Genomic DNA, 25,898 nt, shown 5'->3' with positions numbered 1-25,898 from the left:
ACGCTTCTACAAGCATTGAAGAACCAGAGTATGTTTCTAGATGCATAATACGGGTTCAAATCCAAGTGTTACAAGCAACCAAACTGACCATTAGCATTCATCAGATACTTTATTAACATAAATAATGATTTATTAAAATAATAATGAATAAAGGTAAAAAAATACAATCCGTCTGATACCTGCTTACCTTTTTTAACTACAAAAAAACATTCAACTCTTTAAAAAAACATCAAATAAAATGCAAAAGCAACCAAATTGGCAATTGGCCATCAGATATCTTATTATACAATACCTCTGATGTAAGCTTACCTTTTTTGCGGTTCCACAAAAAAAAGCATTTCATAATCTCTTAAAAAAAACATCAAATAAAACGCAAATGTGGTGCACACGAAAAAATTTATTTTATAAATATAGAAACATGATACAAAAAATCTCTACAATAATCAACAAAAAGGAGGTATACAACGTAAGCTTATTGAGAAACGAAAAAACCCGGACAATATCAAAAATAAGTTTCTTTCCACTTTAGGCCTACGAATCGAGATCACCTCGGATCCGGTAACTACGGACACGCGAAAACGGAATCGACAAAATTGTCTGAAACGTGTGTAAATATATCTATATATGTGTACAAAGTGTTTTTATATGTGTAGTAAAAAACGGTAAATAGAAAACGACCCCAAGACGCAGAACGAAACGGGGGGCGGCTCAACTTTAAAACTTTTCGAAAATCTAAGCGGAATAAACACCGAAAGCTACCACAGAACGAGACCACCGTTGTATACAAAATAGCATCTTATATAATATTTACATATCACATAACCTGTGTCGTAAATTGTACTAAAAGTGGTGACTATAAACAACCACGAGCTATTTTAACGAACGTCTATCGGTAAGAAACCTGATTTAACAGCAAAAATTGTATAATATCGATTCTCGTTTAGTTATTCGTCGTAACAATTTGGCGGCAGCGCTCGGGCTGAAGAACCGGCTCTAGCTCTAGCAAGGCGCGCGCGCGCTTTATAGGTATAATATCAAAGGGATAAAAACAAACACGTTCGCACAACGAAGGCAAGAAACGCGTACGTCGTGACGAAAAATAACATACAACACAAAAGAACTGAGCACAAATAAATAAAATGAAATTGAAAAGAAGCATATTTATTCTGTTTAGTTGTCTATAAAATAAAACAAATTAAGTAAACATTACCCGTATCACAGAAATATATCTTTCAGGAGGAATAACGTCAAGCGGCGCGGGGCGGACGGGGAGACGAGGGGAAAAGGTAAAATAGAGACCTGCAGCAATCGTCAAATGATAAAGCTGACACAGCTTCAATTTGAGGTCGTCATAAAGTGACGGTATGGGGGAGGCGCCTGTCGATCACGATGATGACGCCACCCTGACGCCCTTGCACAGCTTATTCGGTTTGTATGGTGGTTTTAGGCCGTACTGTTTAGGAGCGTTCGGTATACACTTAAGGATGCCTTGGAATCCAGCCTGAGTTTGGGACTTCTGAGTGGTTTGGTATATGAGCACTTCTTCTAGATCGCTCTCTCTGAAAGTCACACTGTTTAAATGGACAAATCTTCTTTGGGTTTCGCGATGATGTTACCTGGCGTGTTCGAGAAACTCGTGATATAGTTCCTTAGGAATCTGGCTAGGCTTATCTGATTTGTCAATAAAAAGATCGGTTTCCCTGTTGTAAAGGTAGAGGAAGTCGTTTAGTTGCTTAGCAACTATAGCAGCTCGATCCTTCGTTTCTAGTTTAATACTTGGCGCCTAAAACAAAATACCTTAAATACTACACAGAACCAAAATATATATTGCCCAAACGAACAAATTAAATATAAATAAATATAGAGACAATCAATAAAGTAACCAGGTTGGTCAATGGCCAGTTGGTAGGCTTAATGCCCAGAACTGTAGTTCAAAACCCACATTAAACAGTATGTCTAGTCCACATAAGCCTTTGTTGATAAGAGACTTACATAGACTTAAATAGAAACTAAAATATTTCAAAAAAACGTTCCTTTTAAATAGTCCCAAATATGTTTCATCATATTTTAATATCTCAAAAATAACAACTAATTTTGGGAAAGAAAAAGAAAGAGATAACTGCTGGATTCTATTATGTTCCAAAGATCAGTTTCATTTTGAATTATGTAAAATTATTTTAATTAATATATTTGTTTTGATTCTAAAAACGAATAAAATAATGACCCCCAAATATTTTTTCTCATTTTCTCAATCAAACTTTATCAACTATTTAACTATCCCACCATTTTTAAATAATTTTATTATTTATCGAAACAGTCGATAGTATAAAGTAATCAATTTCTAAATATTCAATAGTCGTTTTCAATCGACAGTTTCCAAAGCTAACAATATATAATAGATATATGACAAAAAAAATCGATCACTACAATGCGCGTTTTGGTATTTGGGAAAAAAAGATTACTGGACTGACCTTAACGGTATACGGAGTTCGCAAATAGTTAGACGCCTTCTGAAGGAACTTAAGAACTATCTCCACGTGCTCGTCTTGGTCCGGAGAGGCCACGATCTTCTTCAACACACACACCAGATACTGGCTGAAGGTCTTGCGCGCCTCACATTGCCTAAAACAAATCACTACGAGTACTGTTACGAATCAACAACCGAACACCTCGGCCTTACGTTATCTTCTTGCCGTTCTTCAGCATCTCCAGAATTTTCTTGCGCAGTTCGGCGCCCTGTGAATCCTTGGAGACTTTGGAAGGCGCCAGCGCCTGTTTATGTCCTCGACTCAACATCCGCTCGTATCTATCCTGACGACCGTTCATCTTAACTGAAGCTATAACGAAAATAGGTTAATCCCGAAACTAACAAGAGACCTCCAGACATACCAGACTGATTGTCCAGTGACGGGTCTCGGCGTCGTTCCAAAGAGGTGAATTTAGCCCGAGGGTTGAGTTTATCGGTGGGCTTGATTAGAACGGCGGATTCTTCTGGGAAGAATGTTGAGTACAGCAACAAATTGTAGTTATGGCTATTATTGAAGTTGTAAGTGCTTGAAACCATACCGGAAACAGGGATTCCCGTAGTGGAATCTATTTTAAAGAGATGTAGGACTCAAAAGTGTTCAATTAATCATAACCAGCCTTGCCTAAGTATTGTGAGTATCGGGCCCAACTATCTACAGCCGGGAAAATCCTCACGAAACCTCCTCTACGCTCGAACTGGGCCTGTGCGTGCCTGATGATACGTGTCTCCTCCGGTGTAGGTTGCAAGGACGCCGAAGATATTCGTCGGGCGCTACCGGATGTGTGAGGCTGCTGAGACTGTTTCTTGGGGAAGGTATTACTCAAACCATCCGCCGAATGGACTCGTCTGCACTATAACAAAACAATTACTACAAGGCTAAACCCACAAAAATAACATGGAAAGTAGTCTTACATTGCTTAATTTCATTTTCAAATTTAAGCTGCCTTTGGATATATTTACCGAACTCGTTGGACGCAGGATAGGATCCACGGCAGGAATACCGACTAGAGTCAATAGGTCAGCCAACATAGCCGATTTCAGTCTCACGTCCAAGGGACTATCACAGTTTAAGGATGGTGATAGGTTGACCTCCAACAACCAAGGCTTTAGGTTAGAATCGATCAATATATCGAAACCATATAATTCTACCAACGATTGTGATATTAATCCAGCACGCATCGCGAAATATATTTTATACTTACCGAAGCAATTATTCGAATGCGGTACGAACATCTTGCACGCAGAAATGATGGAATTGGCCGAAGCCAGGACTGCTTTAATGACCACGTCCTCTATTTGCGACATGAGTAGGGCAGTGTCTTTACCTTCAGACTTCAAATGGCGTAAAAGAGCACTTAAAGTCCATTTATGACCTACATTTTCAGCACTTGGATCATCAGACCTAGAAAACAAAGAATTGTATTGACAGAGAGGATGAGAATTGAACTGAAAATTGTTGAAACAAATTTAAACATTCCATAATTTAAAGCGTTAAAGTTACAAAACTCATACTCGATCCATTGTTTCAAATATATTATTAAGCACTTAATTTCTTCATGCCCCTTACTGACAACCGAATAAAGAACTAGAACTGTTGGTGGATTATCATATATTATCATGATATATCACAAGGTAACGTCCTTGAATTAATTGCTTGCTCTTAACCTTTAAACATATGTCCCGCTTTCACAAATACTTCAAATAATTGAGAAAATACATGCATTTTATTCCCAAAAAAATCAGAAAAATGTGTGTATTTTAAAGTAATTAAATAAACTGCAATTTTGGAGGAAAACAGAAAAGGAGTTAGTAAGGTTTATGTAAAATTTAAGTTTTTACTTGGAAAACAGCCTCCTTGGGATTGGATGTGGTACTCAAATGGTTTAAAATGCAATAAAAACAGCAGAAAATTGCCTTCCAGTTGACTTTGTATGTATCACGGAAAATCTATTAATTTTCTACATCCGAAATCCCTGCACCAAATTGTGGTTATTCATTATTTTTCATCAAGTCGTATTTTAGACTGAAAAGTATCTGCAATTGGTTTTTGCAATTGCAACTTAGCACTTAAAGAGAATTCGCTTTTATTCTGTCTTATAGTCAGTCATAGTCTACTGGTGAAATTGTAAGAAAGTGACATTGCTGTTAATCCGCAGGATGTAAAGCAACTGTACCTGCATTTTATAAAAAGAAGTAAGGAATATTTGGACAATTGATAAACACTTTATATAACACAGAATTTTGAAATCTGGTAAAAATTGAAATGGAATTTGATAAACACATCTACATGGGAAGAGGTCTGATAGATTTACTTACAAAAGCGTAAGTATTTCTTAGCTCTATAATTTTTATCTTATTTCAAAATACATCACATAAGAAAAAAACCACTAGCTAAAATACTGAGGAATGTTACTGTTGAAGAACAATAAGTGGAGTAATTCAAACACTCTTGTGCTAACAATCGTAACTGTACGAACATTCATATAATTATTAAGTAAATTTTGTGTCACTGGCTTTAAATAATATAGTTCAGTGTTTCACTTTTGAAATGCCAACAGCATTCAAGTAAATATACTCCTTAAGACAAAAAAGGAATTAAACTTAGAAGGAGAAAAAATGATTCTAAAAAAACAGAATGGAAATGATAGCTGAAAAAACAAAAACTTCGATAAAAATAACACCAAAATAGAACAGTTGAAAGCTATTTGATGTGTAAAGCAGTGAAGTGTACAGAACATGAACAGAGAAAAAAAGCAGTGTGAGTTAATGCATGGGACATTATTACTATATAGATATAGTGATAAAATTATATTAATGAAATGAACTTACTTTACATAATCACTGTGATATTTATTGATACTATAATTGCAAAGATGCATACAAGGATTCCACAGCTGTTTGTGACTAGAATCGTATTTAACTGTAGCGAATCGCACCAATCCTTCCTCGTAAATATAAATCAGCAGTGGGTCCATACTGGTAACTACCACGTACAGCCTAAGATCGCATTTATGTCCGGCTACCAGAAACGGATTGGAGATGTACTTTGCCACAACAACGGGCTCTTCCAGAGGCACCTGGTTCGGTGACTCCACGATAAATATGCCACGCCCTCTGCTGGAAGCCACCGGCTTCACAATCCACGGTCCTTTTATTTTGTGATGTGACGAACAGAGCTCCTTGAACTCGGTAGGCATCACGAATGTCTGAGGGATGAAGTCGAAATGTTTAGCACCTTTTAAATGTTGCATTCTTTCGATGTTCTTGTAGAGGCGGTCCTTCCGAGTCAACTCGTAGGATCTGGGAAAGTGGTTGACCCGCTGATGGGGAGCGAGGGCTCGTAATATACCTGAAATTATCCGGTGAGAAAAATGTAACGTGAACATGCGATAAACTCACCTGGCTTAGGATGAGATCCGGTCCAAAGTAAATTGAAGTCGCTGGAATTAGGAGCAACTTCAGTGATGCCATGACAATCTAAGAGTTTGGATAATAATTTAGTTTCAGCTTGTAACACCTGTAATGAAATTTTGAAGTTTTTTTGTCTTGATACACAAAATACGATGACTTACTTTATAGGTAACGTGTAACTTATACCCAGGCTTGCTTTGGTTTGATTCTTCGGTGGTATTAGCCAGAGCCGAGCTCTTAAACACCAAAATGGCATTACGAGAGCCCAGTTGGCCGCCCATCAGCCACTGGTCTTGTGGTATGCATGGTTCATGAGGTATCTGACTACTAGAAACATAAAACATTTTGTAAAGATTGGGTTGACAAGAGATTTTACTCTGGTTTCAAACTCAAGAACGATAACAAGATATACAGAAAGTAACGAAAGGAGTGGGCAATACTGATAAAAATAAGATGTAAGTAGAGATCAAGAACTGAGAACTACAAAAATTACCACGTAGGCATCGAAAAGTTTACATCAATGTTGAATGAACAAGATATGACTTAGAAGGTATCTAATATTAATTAATAATAATTGTTAATATTTAATGTCTTATCTAATAAATGTCAATGTTTCATTTAAAAGTATATTATTGGGCCAATGAAAAATTTGTCATTTTGTTAAACGATTAGTGTTTTTTTATGATGAAATGTTCTTTAAAATATTTATAATTAAAATACGTTAAAAATTAACTTTATATATGAGAAATCACCTTATATATGTCTTCATTTTGTAATTAACGAGGGGGGATCAAATATAAATGTTTAGATTGTGTATACCATTGATCAATAAATTTATTTTACAAAATTACCGTTTATATTTGATTCCCCCCTCGTAAATGAGGCAATTTTACATTACTTAACCAATGACATATTTTATTAAACAAAAAAATATATGTATATTGTAAACCTAATTAAGAAGAGCAAAAATAAATATTATGAAAGAAACAGGAATATGTCATCTAGGTTAGCAAGAAAATATTCTCGGTTTGGGTGAATTTTAACTGCTTTTAAAATTGTTACATTTTTAAAAGGAATTAATATATATATATATATATAAATATTATTATTTTAACTTATTGTTATTATAAATTATATAAAATATATTCTAGTTAAGTAAATATGTACGTTTTCTGTAAATATTTAATTTAGTTTAGAATTAACAGTACAGTTTGATAAAAACGGCAAAATGATGAAAAGACCACAAAATGTCACACGCTGATCAATTTCACAAAACAAATATTGATGCAATGTTTTCCATGTAGAACGATGTTAATAATATTAAAAGAGATCTAATGTGTATAACAATATCATTTATTTATTTTATTGTATTTACAATTATTTTGATTATATGGGGATTTTACTGAATTATAAAACCGTTTTTTAATTAAACCTGGTACATACTCCATAGCCCGTCTAAAAAACAACCAGTGGGCATTATAAAGAACCAAAGTGCCAATTGCAGATTGTAAAAATATAAATTCGTTTTAACCCGGAGCGGATTTTTTCTTCTCGTTTTATCCTATTTAAAAAGAAGTCAGAACATGTAACTGAATCAGTCTCCAAAATTCGATTTGGATTGGTACTGGTGGGTTATGTTGCCAAATGTCTATTAAAGTCTTCAAAACATTGTTAATAATAATTAGGATTTAAAAACTGACATCTCTAATCAGTTACTTTGAGCACGAACGAGGAAATAATGGGTCTCTTCTTACCAATAAGCTGCGTTAGAGAGGTGAGGCAATATACCATTAAATTTTAAGTTGCTAGGACTTATTGGAAATATTTTTAGCGTATTACAAGTTGCAGTGAATACTTGTATCTTCAACTCGCCAAAGAAAAAGTCTCCACATACGAAGCGGGTAGCGAATCAACATCACCTTGATGTTAGCTCTGTTGGAAGCCGAATATATGATATGTATAGCAAATAAACATTTTTTTTTAAATTATTTAATTAATACATTGTTACTAGTCGTTTCCGTCTAACCTACAAATTTGTCTTTATGATAACTTAAATCTAGGTATATAACTAGGAGGACCCATCGACCCTATCTCAGTCTCTGGTGAAATAATGTTTATACATGTCACTGCTGAATTTTTTAATATATGCACCTCACTACACTACACAAGATCAGATGGTTTGATTCTTTTGAGTCTGTGACCTGTTCTGGTGGTATCCAAAAATTGCAATATTTCAATATTCGTATGCGAATGGAGTCTTTCCTCACGCCCCTTGCAATTCTCTTGATTTCTTGACTGACTGTGGGTATCTGAAGGTCTCGATGTAGGTAATCAGTCCTATAGTATTTGGGTGCACCCACAATACCTCTCAGGACTTTGTTCTCAAAAATTTGTATTTTATTTATGTTACTCCTTGCAGAACATCCCCATAACTGAACTCCGTTTGTCTATATAGGTTTCAGTATTTGCTTATATAATAGCAATTTATTATGTACTGATAATTGTGATTTTCTTCCAATTAGCCAGTACATTTTCCTATATTACAATTCCAGTTCTTTTCTTTTCTTCTTTATATGTTCCTTTCCGCGAAGTTTTGTATCGAGATTCATTCCGAGATATTTAGCGTTGTTGCTATATGGAATGATAGTATTATTTAATCTTATTGGTGCTTGTACGGTCTGTTTATAAGTGAAATGCACGTGTACAGAGTTACTTTCATTAATTCTTATTTTCCAAGCTTGTGTCCAAATTATTTATATTGTCACTTGCCTGTTGTAATTTTCGTGAGGCTTCTTCACTATTGTCTCCGACAGTTATAATCGCAGTATCATCAGTAAATGTAGCCATTGTAATATTCTATAAGGCATTGACCCCAATACTCTTCCTTGTGGTACACCTACTTTGGCTTCTGTTATTGTAGAGTAAGCTTCTTCTTGTTTGACTCTAAACATTCCAGTTGTAATGTATGATTTTAATAGGTCGGTGTGTTGTTTTGGTAGCATTTTCTGTAGTTTATGAACAAGGCCTTCATGCCACACCTTATCGAAGGCTTGTGCTATATCTAACAATATAGTTGAGCATATTTTTGTACTTTCGTAGGCTTTTTAAATAACATCTGTTATTCTGTGGACCTGGTCAATTGTTGAGTGCTTTTTAATAAACCCAAACTGTTGTGTTGGTATTAGGTTTTTTCTCTCTATGGTCAGTTTTATTATTTTCAGGAGGAGTTTTTCAAACACTTTATATATTACTGACAGCGGTGATATAAGTCTATAGGCTTTTATTTTGTTTGCTGACTTCCGAGGTTTTGGGATCATTATAATTTCCGCCATCTTCCAAATGTCTGGGACATGTTTTAATCTAAATGCTGTATTGATCAAGTTGGTGAGTTTTATAATTCCCTTTCTTGGTAGTTTTTGCAGTATTTCTCCTGTTATTAAATCGTAGCCTGGTGATTTCCTGGGGTTAATGTCTGTTTTAATAACTTTGGTTAACTCTTTCGGCGTGACTGATTCAATCATCGAATTTTCAGCTTCTACATCCGACAAATTATGTTCAATATCAGTTTCGTTTGGTTTGAAAGTTCTTTCTATATATTCAGCAAATGCTTCTGTTTTTTGGTGCTTGTCACGTGCCTAATTCCCACATAGGTCTATTATAGGACCGTGTAGACATGAGCGCTTTAGATATTTTGTGGCTTTCCAGAGTGAGTAATCAGTTTATTTATCTGTTAAATTTCTCGGATAGTCATTTATGGCTTTGTTTTTAATTTCCAGTATTTCTCTTTTCAGTCTTTAGGTTATATTGTTTAAACTAATTTTATTTTCAGGTGTGCTGTTTTGTTGCCATTTTTTCGTTATTTACGTTTTTTAGCTACCATTTCCTTCACTTCTTTTGGATAATTAATTCCTTTAGTTGTAGTCTTAATTTCTGGAGTATTATTCCAAGCAGCTTGTTGAATATCTACTACGAATTTTTCTGCTTCAAAATTTAGTTGAATTAGTTTGTTCAATTCTTCAGCAAATCCTTCCCAGTCTGTTCTCGTTTGTTAACGTTGAGTTTCTTTCTTTTCTTGTTATATTTTCGCTCAACGTCGGAATCACTAGCGTATGATCTGAACTTAGCTCAAAATTTTTTTCGACTTTTATATAGTTGGATGTTATGTTTCTTACTATGAAGAAATCTAACAGTCTGGGGTTTTCTCTTGATCAGTCGACCAATAAGTTGGTTTTCCAGTTGACATGTAACTACATCTTAATTCAGCAGCTGCTTTATGCAGTTCATTGCCTTTAGTTGTCATTCTGGATCCCCATCTTGTATTTCTTTGCTTTGAAATCACCTCCAATTATAAATTTTTCTCCCAGGTTGCTTAGGACATTCAAATAATTTTCCTTTTTTTGATTGTATCTTGGAGGACAATAAATTGCGGCTATTGTAACCTTGTATCTGCTTGATTTAATAGTTACTGCTGTTACCTGATTTTCTGCTGTACTGAACCCGGGTTCTTGATGGTGGGAAATCTTCTTTATTATTATTATTGCACTTCCTCCTCTTGCGGTGTTAGCTGGATGTATGGTATGATAAAATATATATCCTTGATAAATTGTATAAAGGATTCTTTTGTTAAATGGGTTTCTGATATTAGGCAAATATCTATTTTTTGCATATCTAGGAATACTTGCAGGGTAGCGTGATGTTGCTGGATTCCCTTTATTTGCCATTTCAGGTTCTTGGGACCATAGGCCTAATGTTTTTCATTTCTAGTTTTTCAATCCTTTCGGAAAAATATATAATAATTTTTTCTTGTCTGTCCAGCTTTCCTATTAGTTTAAGTAGCAATTCGTTGGTGGTTGCTTCATTTTCCTTTGTGTCTCTTTGGTTAGCAAATAAACATAAAAAAATAAAATACATAGATATAAACTCATTCCAGACGAAACTGTTAATCCGTAAAACCTACAGATATGTAACTTTTTGAGGAATGTCGATCATTCCTCATACACTGTTAGGAAACATCGATTTTAAGTGGTGTAAAGATAACCGACGAAAGAATACAAGCATATAATAAAATTAAGAAAGATTCGTCATTTACATTTGTGCATCTGAACAAAACATGGATATTCATGAATATTCACATGACAATTTATTGCAGATACATCGATCTTCATAGAGGAAACAAGAATGGTTTTATTCCTGGAGCAAAGTCAGTTCTCCTCCAAGTTCAAGGGCGACTACCACGGAGAAATGAATCAGAATATGCTCTGGTTTGAAAATCAATTGTTAAAGAATTCGCAGAAACTATCAATTATTGTCATGGACAATGCACCATGTTATAGTACACTGGTGAATGGTAAGTGGAGTTGAATGGCTTGCAAAATATAAAGATAGCATGTTGATGAGTGAAATATTTCAAATTGTTATTCGAAAATATAAATTAAATATTGGTGTTTTAAATAACTTACTTTTTTAGAAATAGGACCACAAGTGGTGTGGAAATTAGAGAAACTACACTACAGACAAGTTTATTACTGCAAATCTTTCGATAATATATGCATTAGAGGTACTACAATGTTAATTTTATTTACATTAGTATTTTATTACATGTTAGATTCAAAATAAACCAGTCCAAGTTAAATTTGATGCGGCAACATCGCGACGTGCAGAAGGCAAACATTTTGATGACATGCATTGACTGTTTTATTGAGCGGGGATAGATATTAGAGGAACACAAATTCCGTATAACTTTAACAGACGGCAAAGTGGAAATCAGTGTAATACTATGATTTGGGGGTGTTGGTCGCGAGAAAAACATCGATATTCAATATGTTTTTAAAAATATCGATATATCTTTAGAATGTACCACTCGATACTCTATTTTAAAACTATCGATATTTTTTGAAAAATATGATTTGACCTACCATGATTGCGTTGGTTCTCAAGGAAGCAATAAAAATGCTTTTATTCTGAAAACCTTTATTCTCTTCAGAAAGTAGTAAATAAATTAGATTACAGTATAGTTCTTCAACATTAGCCATCATGCCTATTGATTGATCACATCATTACTCTTTTGATAATTACTGTAGGTTATTGTATTATATATATAGAGAGAGGCCTGTCCTTGAAATTGGAATTGTTTCAGCCCCGTCCGTCAAATATAATAGAAACCTTCTAACGTTCAATTAGCAAATATAACAGATAGGCATCGAGCAGCTGTCGTAAATTGTTAATATCGAAACGTTATGACCTAAAAACCCGACAAAAATCGATCCGTAACGTGCAGCTGTAAAAAATGTTTATCGATACGGGGATCTGAACAATTTTTTTTGTTTACAATCACGTTTCGTAAGTACGGCTCGACAGGTAACACATATATTGTTCTTGGGGTTAACGTACTAGTTGGCGGATAGACATTTTCGCATTAACATAGAGCCGAAAGGGTTGATATTAATTTTATATTTTATTCGGTCGTTTTAATCTTAAATTACAGGGTATTCTGGTCTAACAAATTGAAGAATAAAAGTATTCAAATTTTAAAAATTATAATGAATCTCTGAATTCAATGATATGGACTTTTGCACCTATACATATAAAAGCTGAAACTCACAATTGAAGTTGCACCTTTTATAGCAGTTTGTATTTTTAAAGTACAAACTATAAAATACCCTTGTAAGGCTTGGAAACTACTTTCTTTTGGACGACAATAAAAAGCGAATGTCGTGCGGTCTGGGATTGGCCAGAACTGCTCATGCGCATTTATACCACGCGTTGTTGTTTACGAGAGTTGTGGTTATGAAGTATTTTTTAGGTTAATTTTATGTTTACAAGTTTGTTGAGGTAATATAATTATATATTATTTAACAGAGAAAATTAGCGGCAGACAATACGAAATAAATATATATGGTATGAATTATTAGTAAAATATTATGTTTTAATTAACTTGTAGTCTAAGCTGGACAAGGAACCAGACCACAAAGGTTCTTATGTTCATGGCATTTTATAAAGTATTGGTACATTCAAGGCAAAAGGAAAATAAAAAACTAGAACTCAGAACGCAAATGAAATAAGAAAAGAGAAAAATTATTAATGAAACAAATGAAACCAAATTTATGTAGCTGGTGGATGTGTACATTACAAAATTACCAGAAGCTGATGAAATTCAATTTTTAAATTATTTATACAAGTATGTGCTACCACTACTCCAATAACAATTACTATATGGTTATATTATTATTGCAAGTATTACAAGATTAGGACAGAATAAAAATATGGGCTCATTGCTTCCGACAAAACGTTGAAATTAACCTGAAAATGGCAACAGAGCCCTTGAACAACCTAATAAAAATAAAAACCCTAAAGAGGACCGTTAGGATTGACAGTTGAAAAACTTACAACAGCTAAGTACGATAAGTATCCATACAGTTTTACAGCATTCAGGTAAATTTGAAATAAAATATCGGTCAAAATATAATCTACAACGTAAATGTCATACCTCTGAACTAGAATACCCCGTTAAAATAACAAAAGACATGTGGCACCTCTAAAAATGTATCAATTTGTAAAATGTAAACAAACTCCTGTAATTTATTCAAAATTATGCCTGTAAGATGCAAAAAACACTTCTTAACGAACATATTATTTTAGTTTATCTAAATGTCTTGGTCGATTACTGTTGAAAATTCTACTTATTGAAATATTCCCATAAAAAAACTCTGAGGGGATAGGTTTTACTCTGTGGTGGCCACTCTGCGTATATATCACACAAAAAGTCACTTTGCTTTGGTGTAAGAGTAATCATTTAAGTGTTTCCAAATACTGTGTAATTTTATCGTATCCTTCGAAGCAGTTCGACTGTTTTATTTTCAAAAAACAACTGTCAATGATTTAGATAATCCTTGAAGTTTTTAACACGAGTCTTCATCGAGTAATTCCTCCAATCAGTGAACTTTGTCGTTTCTATATCCCAGCTTTTGTACATCAAAACCACTACTTTCAAAGTACACAATTCATTTGGTGGCACATATACTTATGAAATTCACTTAACAAAACTTGATGACTTTTACCAGTAGTTTTCCTTAAGTATTAAAGTAAAATCAACCCCCATTTCTGGGGCCAAATTGTTGGGGAAAGGGGTATTACTTACACTTAATACATGTATTTTAGCTTAAAAATTAAATACGCAACTACATAAAATCGTAGTCCACTATTCATGACAGTCCACTACCACATGTCTCTTTACAGACACTTTAAACAAATGAAAGAGTATTATGAGAGATTTTTGATTGTTCAATATGTATATTTGTCTTAGTCGAACGATAGCAAAAAAAGTTTTTCCTCCAATCTCGATTACCTTGTTGAATAGAAGTGAAAACATGAAGTATTTTTTCATAAGCCTAACTTGCAATACAATGTATGACCGAGATATCGCCTGTCATAAAAACATAGAAAATCAAAATGGTTTTAGATGAATAACCATAGTGCAATGAATCATCGATAAATAACGTGTTGCAAAAGAAATTAAAATATTTGCCTGGTAGTAGGGTATTAATAGGCGTACGATTTTGTTTCTGCCATTATCCTATGCTAAAGCATCGATTATTATTTTGAAGACAAAGACCATAACAAATGACCAAACATGTACGAAAAGACAGAATTGACAGCTTAAACCTAACGGAATCAATATAACCGATCGCTGTAACAGAACCACCCGTCATATTCTCCTGATTTTTGTCCCTCAGTCAATCAATGAACATCAATGAATCATAGATCCAGCATATCTAAGATGAAGTATAATATTTAACCAATGATGACAGAAAAAATATTGTTTCGCCAGATCCATAACACGTAACAGGTCAAATGAAAAGTCCCCGGCCTGGCACATAAATGGCGCTACTAGAATTAAATCCATATGTTTTTTAGTTAACCCTTGAAAAATGCGTGTATAAATTAGACAGCTGTCGAACCATTAGATTGTAAATTATAGAATTTAGATTGAAGCAGCTTTTGTTATTGTGAAAAAAATGGATGAAAATTGCATAGATCCAGCATATCTAAAATGAAGTATAATATTTAACCAATGATGACAGAAAAAATATTGTTTCGCCAGATCCATAACACGTAACAGGTCAATTGAAAAGCCCCCGGCCTGGCACATAGATGGCGTTACTAGAATTAAATCCATATGTTTTTTAGTTAACCCTTGAAAGATGCGTGTATAAATTAGACAGCTGTCGAATCATTAGATTGTAAATTATAGAATTTAGATTGAAGCAGCTTTTGTTATTGTGAAAAAAATGGATGAAAAGAAATTTCGCGTGTTGATAAAATATTGCTTTTTGAATAAATACAGTTGAGGCAAAAACTTGGCTTGATGCCGAATTTCCGGACACCGCCCCAGGAAAATCAACCATCAAGGATTGGTATGCTACGTTTAGACGTGGTGAAATGAGCACCGAAGACGGCGAACGCAGTGGACGCCCAAAAGAGGTTGTTACCGACGAAAACATTTAAAAAATCCACAAAATGATTTTGAATCACATACTCTAAGGCATCAACTGAACGTGTACCTCATACCATTCACGAATATATATGTATGAGAAAATGGGTGCCGCGCGAGCTCACTTTGGACCAAAAACAACGATGAGTTGATGATTCGGAGCAGTGTTTGAAGGTGATCAAGCGTAATAAACCTGAGTTTTTGCATCGATATGTGACAATAGATGAAACATGGCTCCATCATTTTACTCATAAGTCTCAGCTGACAAGGTTATGGCGTCTGTATTTTGGGATGCATATGGAATAATTTTCATTGACTAACTTGAAAATGGAAGGACCATCAACAGCGACTATTACATAGCGTTATTGGACCGATTTAGGACGAAATTGCCGAAAAACGGCGGCAACGGCAAGAAAAAGAAAGTGCTGCTTCACCAAGACAATGCACCGTATCACAAGTCAGTGAAAACGATGGCAAAATCTATGAATTGGGCTTCGAATTGCTTCCTCGTCCATCGTATTCTCCAGGTCTGTCCCCCAGCGACTATTTCCTGTTCTCAGATCTCAATAGAATGCTCGCTGGGAAAAAATGTTCGTCGAATGAAGAGGTGATCGCCGAAACTGAGGCCTATTTTGAAGCAATGGACAAATTGAACTACAAAAAATGGTATCGAAAAGTTGGAGGGTCGCTATGATTGTATCATCCTTAAAGGGAATTATATTGAATAAAAAAAACAATTTTGCCAAAAAATGTGTTTTACTGTGGTAGGCCGGGGACTTTTCAATTGACCTGTTATATACATATGCATGTTAAAATGATGTTTATATTACCCGAACATTACGTGTACGCTGAAAAAATATATATCTAAAAATGTGTTTTAATTATTTGCACGCTTAATTAGATCGAAGGTTCGGTTCTGACTGTGCCCGATATTCGAGTTTCATTGCATGACCACAGCAAATTGATAAAATAGATCTAGGATACTGAAATATACATCAATGAAGGAATATGTTCACCATATAAATGAAATTCGTGGTGGTTTTTCACTAGTTATCGAGTCACAATTTTGATACTCCGGGAGCTTCTGAGATAGTGTCGTTTTACTAAAAATAATCTAACTCGTGGCTCATTTTCTAAACTTTTAAGCTAAAAAATATATCTACAGATTATTATTTAAAAAACAAATATGTAATTATGATAGTAGATGTTTCCGTGTATTTCAATGTTAACAACTGTTGAACAGCCTAACCGAACTATTGAAATTCCATGGTTTTGACATTGGTCTACATAAAATAATATTTTCATTCATATGAATAACAGTATTATTGAGTTGTTCAATGAGAGTGTACACACAGACACTAATCACACGTCGCAACTTGAATAGGAAGTTCTGCGATATCCAACGCACTCAGCAGACATAGTGTCTTCATTTACCACTTCTTCAGACCGACGCAGCATGTCTTGGTTAGCACTCGATTTCTAAATGATGAAGAAATGCGAAATTCTTTCGATAAGATATCGTAGTCAATCCAATCTCAGAGAAGAAAAACCTAGCCTATATATCAGTTTGATTTATAAATACCCAAGAGCAACAAAAAAGAATACGTTTCTTCATGTATAACCTGGAACGTAGCCCAAACCTTCTACAAACATCAGAAAATGCTACAGTAGAGACACATTAAACCCTTACATGTTGTCTAAGACTTCGATAAAGTATGGCACGAGGGCTTAAAATATAATTTATATTGTGGGCTTGGACCAATATTATACTACTTGTTATGTACCAATGATATCCCTACATGCAGCTATACAATCTATACACGTAAATTTTATTTACAAAAAGACTTGTCAAGTTCCTATTCTGTAACAGTTCTGAAATTCCGAACGCAAACACAGCAAAATAGTTAAGGAACATGTATAAAGAAAAGAGCAAACTAGTAATAATAATAATAAGTAATGATTCTTAATATATAATTGTAATAGTACTAATATAATGCAAATAAGGACATGCACAAAGGTCCAACAGTCAACTAATAAATTCGGTTTAGAAACTGTTTTACGTTTTTCAAACGTTTTAGGGTTGAAAGAGGTGACAAGCAAAACATACAAAAATAAAATAATCTACATAACTAATTACACTTGCTGATAATTCTACACCACTCTCTGTTGGAGACAATAGCAAAGCAGCAATAAGAAAACTGCAACAAGCATATTGAATTTCCATACAATCATAATGCATATATACCAATAACTACCATTAATACTATCGTCCCTTATCATCTTAAAATGAACCTAAACAAAAAATGGTTGAAATTAGCATATCTAAATGAAAAGAGCGGAAATACGAAGAAGTGTATTTGTTAATCGGAAGGAAATCTCAATTATCCGAACATTATAAGTTATTGCTGTACAAACAAGTGTTAAAATATTTATGGATTTACGGAATAAAATAAAATCCTACGAACTACACCTCTTGATTTTAATAATTTACAATTAAGAGGTTTTCAACAAGACATGACCGAAAACCCCATTCCCATATCAACAGTGTTTGATTTTGTGTGGTGTTTTGTATAGACTGAGTGCCAAAGAATCCTCTTGGATAAGTACCTAGTGTTAATCATTGTATTATAAAGACAAATTGTATTAATAATAATAAAATGTATATTTTACAAACTTAAACATAATATTATTCGATACAAACGTGAATTACTTTTTCATGCCGTTTTATACTCATACGCAACATACAAGAATTGGCCAGGTGTAGAGAATCACAGACTTTATTTAAAAAGCATACGAAGAGTGAACAAATTACTCCACTATATTTTTGGACGTAGTGCAAGTCCTCGATAAAGTATGTCATTCCGTATGATCATTTACAAAATCCCTACATCAGGGTGTTATCCCATATATTAACAATGCACCTTGGCATAAATTTTGACACAAAACATGGAATGAAAATACCAAAAAATGTATTGGTTATTTGGAAGAACATCTAAATTATCGGTACTTAGACTAAAACCTACATGGACCTATGGAATTATGAATTATGTTATGAGGATGGTCTGCGAGAAATAATATCAACATAATACCAACATTTCAGAATAAAGTTCTGATAAGTATTGTGAATGGTCCCAGATGCTATAGGAACAATTACTTACACCGAGACCTTCGGATTCCAACTGTCATAGAGGAACTTAAGATATTCGCTACAGGACATGACAAAAGTCTCCACTGCCATGCAAATAGTGTAAGTGCTGCAACTTTTCGTCACCTCTGAACTAGGATTCAAGAGAACCAAACGTTATGATCTTATGTAGTTATGTAGTGAAGTTCACTAAATAGTAAAAACATTGAAAAGTGCTACTAACGTTTATTTATCATAGACTAAATAAGGGCCAATAAGTCTTCCTAGATACTTAGTTTTAAGTCACTGTAGAGACAAATTGTAGGTTAGTCAGCAACGACTAGCAAGAACATATTACAATAATACATTATAATACAATTAATACATTTAAAAAAACTTTTTCACGGACCTAATGTGGTAAAAAATCCAGTCAGAAAACCATTCAAGTCTTAAACAATCATCAAAATTAAACTAAACTAACTGTTCGTTGCTACACGAGTTACCATTATCAAAATCTAGCGGATTTACCCTCGTACGCGCTCGCTTATTTCCTCGATAAATGACTCACGCCATTATCAGTGAAAGTACGGCGAGCTCAACGACCAGAACCCAGAAAAAAAGTTATAATAACGAACCATCACTCACCTCATTGTCGTGGCAGTGCTCGCCCCGAAACCGAGCGAATATTAAAATGCACAATGGGGAATTTAAAAATAAACGGCGCGCATTTGGATCATCCGGGCGGTGAGTCAGATAATGCAGCCGAAAAATCGCACTTCGCTAGAGAAAGATGCTACGGAAGAGGGAGGGGGGACAGAGAGCGCGAGAAAAAGAAAAGGCGGGAATTGCTGGCGAGCGAACCTGCTTTTCCGAGCGACTGGTCGCGAATACGTTCGCGCTCGATACATTTTCGCGATGTGGCTTTCAATACTGACAGGCCGATATCATGTTTTGTATACAGAGCGCTTGAAAAAAAAAGATAATCGCGTCAATGTCATTTAGCATCCAACGCCTGCTTAATACATTATTACAACGCAGACGGTATTAATAATTAATAAAACGGCATTAATACTTATATTAATATTATAACTTATAGATTCGTATTATGCTCGAACCAGTAATCTACAGAGAATTGCTGTGTAAAGACTTACGAGTGTTACCTATATAAATAAAAATGAATCGTGGAAATGTATAGTCGGTCCAATAAAACAGCCAATGCACGTCATCAGCACCGTCGAACGTATTGCCAAATTCAGTTTACAAAAACGTAAAATCCCTTTTAAACTCGGAGCACTTGTCTTTCTCATTTTACTAATTAGCATTACTCTACTTAAAAAGAGACATAATGAAATCTGATCTATAAAATTCGATTTGTGTTGGTACTGGTCGACTCCGTTGTCATACGTCGATGAAAATACAGTAATCCCTCGTTATCAGCGGGACTAAAAGGAAAAAAGCAAGTATTTTTTTTAGACATGAGTTGAATTTATTGGTCTATTCATTAAATAAGAAAAATCTATGTACATATGTACGTATATAGAAAAAATGTATTTTCACTTTAGATTTGTTGCTAATAAAAACATAAAATAACAAAAAAAAACACTTATAGTACGCAAGTCACAAAGTTATATATATTTAGAAAATACGAATGTAACAAAACAAAGTTTTTTTTTAATTGCCGAATAATACTTGGAATGTGATTGGAACGAAATCCGTAATTCATAAGACCGGATATGAAAAAAACAGAGCCTAAAACGTAAAATGTCGATAGCCTATACCTTGGATATACCCTATACCTTGTAAGAGAAAATTCAATTTGGCAAACGACTACGTCATCAACATGTCGAATAGTACTTGGTGTGTGAATTGGAACGAAATCCATAATTCCTAAGACCATTTTCCAATTTTGGACTATATGGGAAAACAGACTCTAAAATGTAAAATTTCGATAGCCTATACCTTGGAAACTATAAGAGGTCATTACATTTGGTAAACGACTACGTAATCAGCATGCCGAATATTACTTGGTGTGTGAATTGGAACGAAATCCATAATTCCTAAGACCATTTTATAATTTTGGCGTATAACGAAAAATTGGGCCTAAAATGTAAAATTTCGATAGCCTATATCTCGGAAACTATAAAAAATAGTTTAATTTGACAAATAACTACGTAATCAACATGCCGAATATTATTTGATGTGTGAATTGAAACGAAATCCGTAATTCATAAGACCGTTTTAAAATTTTGGCGTATATGGAAAAACAGAGCCTAAAAGAAAGGATAGCTGGGCCGTTTAATATTTTTCTTAGTCTTTCTATGCTTCTTTATACGATTGTAGAAAACCCTCTAGACCATTACTAAACTTCATACTTCGCTCCAGTGAAGGACCAAGGTCTAAAACCAAATCCGGCACTTCACGAGCAGATGACAAAATCTTATTTATTTTGTCTAAATTTAAAGAGGTAAAAATTTTCAAGCTAATTCTTGAGAAGTATCATCTTCATCATTTGATTCATTATTTATATTGCTTTCCAAAATTGCAACGATTTCCTCTTCTGTGAGTTCATTGTCAATAGCGGCTCAAACTTCTTCAACACATGTTGAATCTGATTGAAGATCTTCAAAACCTCCTCCATGTATTTGACGCATAACTTGTAAAATGTTAGTGACTTCGGCTTCCGCCTTTCCGAAGAGAAACCGCGCATATCGAGGGATTACTGCATAATAAAACAACGCTAACCTACTAAGCGCAAGCAAAAATTTATTATGGAGAATATTTCTAAAAAATAATCAGGCCGTTTTAGTTAATAAATTACTGTCTTTTCAGCATTAGTCTCAAAATATAAATAGCAACCCTCGTATTAGACAATTGAGAAGAGAAGAGGATAAGTTATTTTTGTTAAAAGAATCGATTTAAAGAACCTTCGCCTATATTGATTTACGTATTTAAATATATTAATAATGTATGATAATAAAACAGCACCGCTTGCAGACCGCGTTATTCTAAGAGTTCGTGCTCGTAAAGTAAAAATATGATCCACAGACATAAACAACAAAATCAATATATATAACGAAAAAGATGTAACAATAAAGTCTCCCAACAAACGTACCCAACATTCGCAAATCGTATCGAAAAAACCATTATCATCCATCATGGGCGACTCGGAGCTCGTTACTAAAGAAAAAACGAAACAACAAAACAGTTGCCACACACGTCCCTTTTTCGGCGATTCTCTTGTTCCGTTCGCCATATCGACTAAACACCCTAATCGTATGGTTTACAGTTCTTTTCGCGGTTGTTTTTTTTGTGCCGTTTGTTTGGAAACAGCCATCACGATATCGATGACTGTCACCGCGGGGTCACTCATGTCGTCTCGTGACGGGGGTGTATTAAAATGATGGGAGCGGAGAAAGGGCCCCTCTGCATTTCGTCTCTTCGGTTTTCGTCGTTGACTCATTCCCGGCCCTACCATTATCTCAATAAAGAAATAAACGACTGGATGACAGCGAAATGGATTGATAAATTAGCATAGTAAATTAGGGGTAAATTTACAGACCTCATTAAGCCAAGCAATCAAAACAATATTATATAATATTCCTGACAATAAACATAATAAAAGGCAAAAAAATCTAGAGGAAGACTGAAAGTGTATGAAGACACGGAACTGAAAGTTGAAAGCAAATGAAGTCATCATAGGAAATCGCTATAAATTGGAGAGAAATGATGGATGGCATGAAATGAAACGAAGAACCGGTTATGGTTCCACAATCTTGAAGATGATATAAAATGTATTATTCCAGTGCTTAAAAAGATTTATCAACTATTAAAACCTGTTAAAAAACTATTTAAAAAAAGTGAAGAACTCACCACAAAAATAATTAGTAGTGTTCTGTAGCCATATTTCACTGTGTGTAACATTACTTATAGCTCTCATATTTATGAATCCAATATTTAAAATGCTGACTTTATCTCATCAGAAAAACATCAAATATATAAAAAAAAACAAAGCTGTAACAAAAGTAATTGTGACAGAAAAATGCTTAGAAGTCAAAACAAAAAAGAGACTGAAATAAAACTTTTGAAAACTTAATCTTTCCTTTCAGCGTAAACAACCAACAGATGCTAAATCAAGACCAAATTTCCAGCAACAAAAGCACATGGAAGACGTCTTATGTTCTCACAGCTACAGCGTACACACCAAGGAAAACCCAAATCCCGACCCCGGGACAAAAACAGGCTAGAACTGAAGATTCGTCAGATGAGATACGACCATTTAATATTCACAGCTGGTTCAAGTCAATAAATAAGTAGTTCCTAAAGTCAGTGATTCACGAAACTAACATCAACTAGTGCTGGGGTATTCTTTATCTTTCTTTAAATAAAAGTAAACTGTTTCTTAATTACTTATATTATACTTATGGATACAGTTACAATACAGTACAACACTATAAAATACCAGAACAATATTCGACCTTATTTTATAAACTTAACTTGAATAATATTGGAACCTTTGAATCTTGGAAGCCACGTATATGGGTTTTTCATTTTCCAAATAAACTAGAGTAGAGGCCAGGCAGCGGCGATAAAAAGTGAAACTCTGACCTGCCAGAGAGATTCAAAACACCGTCATAAAGCTATAAAAATGCAGTAATTTCAGTTTTTTTAATGTTTTTTAAACCACTGTAAACTTCTGGAATGTCTGGAAGAAATCGGAACCAAGCGACTTTCACAAGCTTGAAACAACTATAGACCATTTGACCACACTATAAAGTTTTGCAGGGCTCTCCAAGATACAATCAGAAAAAGGAAAATTACCTGAACGCATTAAACAATTTTTTTTTAATTTATAATTAAGGACGACTTCAATGCTAAAAATACACGATGGGGGTCTAGAAAATTAAATGGGGGTCTAAAACAGTTAAAGATAATGAGCTGCGTAAAGCAGCTGCTGGTCTAGGATGTAACTACATGTCAACAGGAAAAACAACTTATAGGCTGACAGAAAAACAGTGATATCAGAATGATTTGATAAGAAAACACAACAACGAAGAAAACAAGAACTAAACATAAAAAGGTAAATATGTTCTCCAATGAAAATGAAATACATTACTTGGATGTACAATTATTAATTAGATGAATTAAGTCTAAAGGGGACACCATAGGTGGTTTACAAAAGAATTCAATGTAAATATAATAGAATAACTTTAACCTACAAATTATTGTGGCTATTTAATTAACTGCAGTTTAAGTCCTTCGATAATATATACATAAGATGTACTATAATGTTAAAACAAATTATATTTAATATTTTTGTTTCATTATTTTAGTTATATCAGAATATTGTTATATATCAAAACTAAAATAAACTAAAATGGGTAAAATATCAACGTTAGATGCGGCAACATTGCAACGTTTTGACGCTATAAATTGGGATGACGTGTGTTCATTGCTAGTTTGGATAAACTATACTTATAATTTTTACGCCTCATATAACTTTTTCATTTCATATTGACACAAAATGATATAATATTTTTGTCAAAGTCACGTTTAGAATTACCCGACGAAAATTCAAAACTTAGGTCAATCAACCGTCCACTATCAACGGTAACGAGACCTAAACGGGAAGGGTGAGCTCGGATGACTATTGACGGTGACGCAACAATTAAAATTTCAACGCTTCCTGTGTACGTGATGCGGATTCCACATTCGGATGGGCGGAAAAGACGAACACGGCGCCCCGAAATAGACGCTCACCTCATCTCTTCCAGGAAATCCAGATGGTTTTCTTTGGATGTCACTCGGGACTCGTCGCTGGTCCGAATTTAGAAACTCCTCGGAACCAGTCGATAGCCGAAATCAATCCCTTTTTTAACGACAATTTAGGAATATATACAGGTACCTTGATTTATGTAAGAAGTTATTTAAAAACTGGTATCTATCTGAAAATAGAATTAACATAAACTCGGATAGAATACACAATCCAAGTTGCTACCGCAGTTCTTAAAGAACATTTATAAAAACAAACAAGAATTTTGAGAACATTTAAATATAGATACCAAATAAGAGTTATAGATCAAGTTAATGCAATCAATCAATGAACCAGTTTCCATTGGTATGGCTACAAAAAAATTAAATTATTTAAATTATGCTCATGTTCAAGAAAGTTATTTAAAGACTCAAAACATAAGAAGTACTGTAATATGGCAAAAATTTCCAAATATCCTAAAATGTGCTTAACGTGTCACAACCTTAATTGACATTATTCACAATCAGCAAAATATCATATAGTAAAAACAATTAAGTGTATTATAGTAATCCCATAAAAAACAACAACTATATAAACACAGATATTGATTAGGGATATGATTTTCAATTTACTGTAGAAAAAAGTGTATAGAAAATAATAAAATGTCATTATCCCACATTAATAGAAATTGCAACATCCATTAAAATATACAAATGTTTTCTTCTGAATTAAATGTACCATAATTCAAAGAGCACTTGATACTGTATATGAAAAGAATATTAAAATACTTCCCTGCATGTATATGAATCATTAAATCAATATAGACTATGACCACCAAGTATACTCCAAATATCACATACTTATATTTGACTGTTAGTCATAATAATTTAATTCAAACTATTATTAAATCAAAAAACACAACAGCATAATAGAAATAATAACCAAACCTGTAATTATCTCTGGCATCTTTTTGGATAATATTTTTAAGGGATATGCAGGAATGACATGTGGTTTTCGGACAATCAGGATTGGGGAATAATTTTAATTCAGCCCAGGAAGTATCATTCTCCTTATAAAAATGTCTAATGAAAGATGGGAATTGAGTTCAGGGAACCATTGATTTAAATACACTTACCGAACCAAATTTGTGCACCCTGTGTCATCTTTGGAACTAGTACTTCTAAGAGAATCAGTGGAACTATCCAGACTTAAAATAGGAATTTCTTCCATGCTTGAACCTGCTTTATCCATTGCTCTTTATCAATTTCGACGTTACACTGAAACCAAAATAGAACGGCCTTCGTCAAATAACCGCAGAGGGAAAGAAGTCTACCTTAAATCGGCGTTTTTTAGCCAAATAAGGACGAACACTTCAAATCTTTTTAACTATTAATAGTTACAATGAATTTGGACACATTTACGTACATTTTGTAGTGACTAGATTTGTACACTTATCGGAACATAACACGAACAATTTTCCTACTAACTTTTCGAAAAAAAAAACATGAAAAAATTATTTGACAGCACTTCAAATTTTGAACTTGTTTCTTCTATTCGCCATACTACTTTTGCCATCATCTACTTTTTCCTACAACAT

At 34.0% G+C, this 25,898-nt stretch overlaps 1 protein-coding gene across 6 annotated transcripts; it reads right to left on the bottom strand.

Moving 5' to 3' along the window:
- Window positions 1-379: 379 nt before the first annotated feature.
- TTLL5 (Tubulin tyrosine ligase-like 5) lies at window positions 380-25,898 on the bottom strand. 6 transcript variants are annotated; one of them, XM_076403934.1, is made up of 14 exons: window positions 25,727-25,871; window positions 25,437-25,578; window positions 25,249-25,383; window positions 6,100-6,265; window positions 5,927-6,044; window positions 5,357-5,876; window positions 3,730-3,929; window positions 3,440-3,672; window positions 3,150-3,378; window positions 2,890-3,093; window positions 2,681-2,837; window positions 2,472-2,622; window positions 1,617-1,783; window positions 380-1,559 (listed from the first exon to the last, which is right to left on the bottom strand). In XM_076403934.1, the coding sequence occupies exons 2-14, from the start codon at window positions 25,550-25,552 to the stop codon at window positions 1,385-1,387; spliced, it is 2,571 nt and encodes an 856-aa protein (XP_076260049.1). In that variant the 5' UTR covers window positions 25,553-25,578; window positions 25,727-25,871; the 3' UTR covers window positions 380-1,384. The 6 variants fall into 6 exon arrangements, with proteins under 6 accessions (XP_076260049.1, XP_076260050.1, XP_076260051.1 ...); XM_076403935.1 differs by having other exon boundaries at window positions 3,488-3,672; XM_076403936.1 differs by lacking the exon at window positions 25,249-25,383 and having other exon boundaries at window positions 25,727-25,898.

The sequence above is a fragment of the Rhynchophorus ferrugineus genome, unplaced genomic scaffold (genome assembly GCF_030347505.1).
Source record: "Rhynchophorus ferrugineus isolate W39M unplaced genomic scaffold, kcgeb_rfMv2 rfM4, whole genome shotgun sequence".
NCBI classification, from domain to species: Eukaryota; Metazoa; Arthropoda; class Insecta; order Coleoptera; family Curculionidae; genus Rhynchophorus; species Rhynchophorus ferrugineus.
This window is presented reverse-complemented; position numbering and strand designations above follow the sequence as displayed.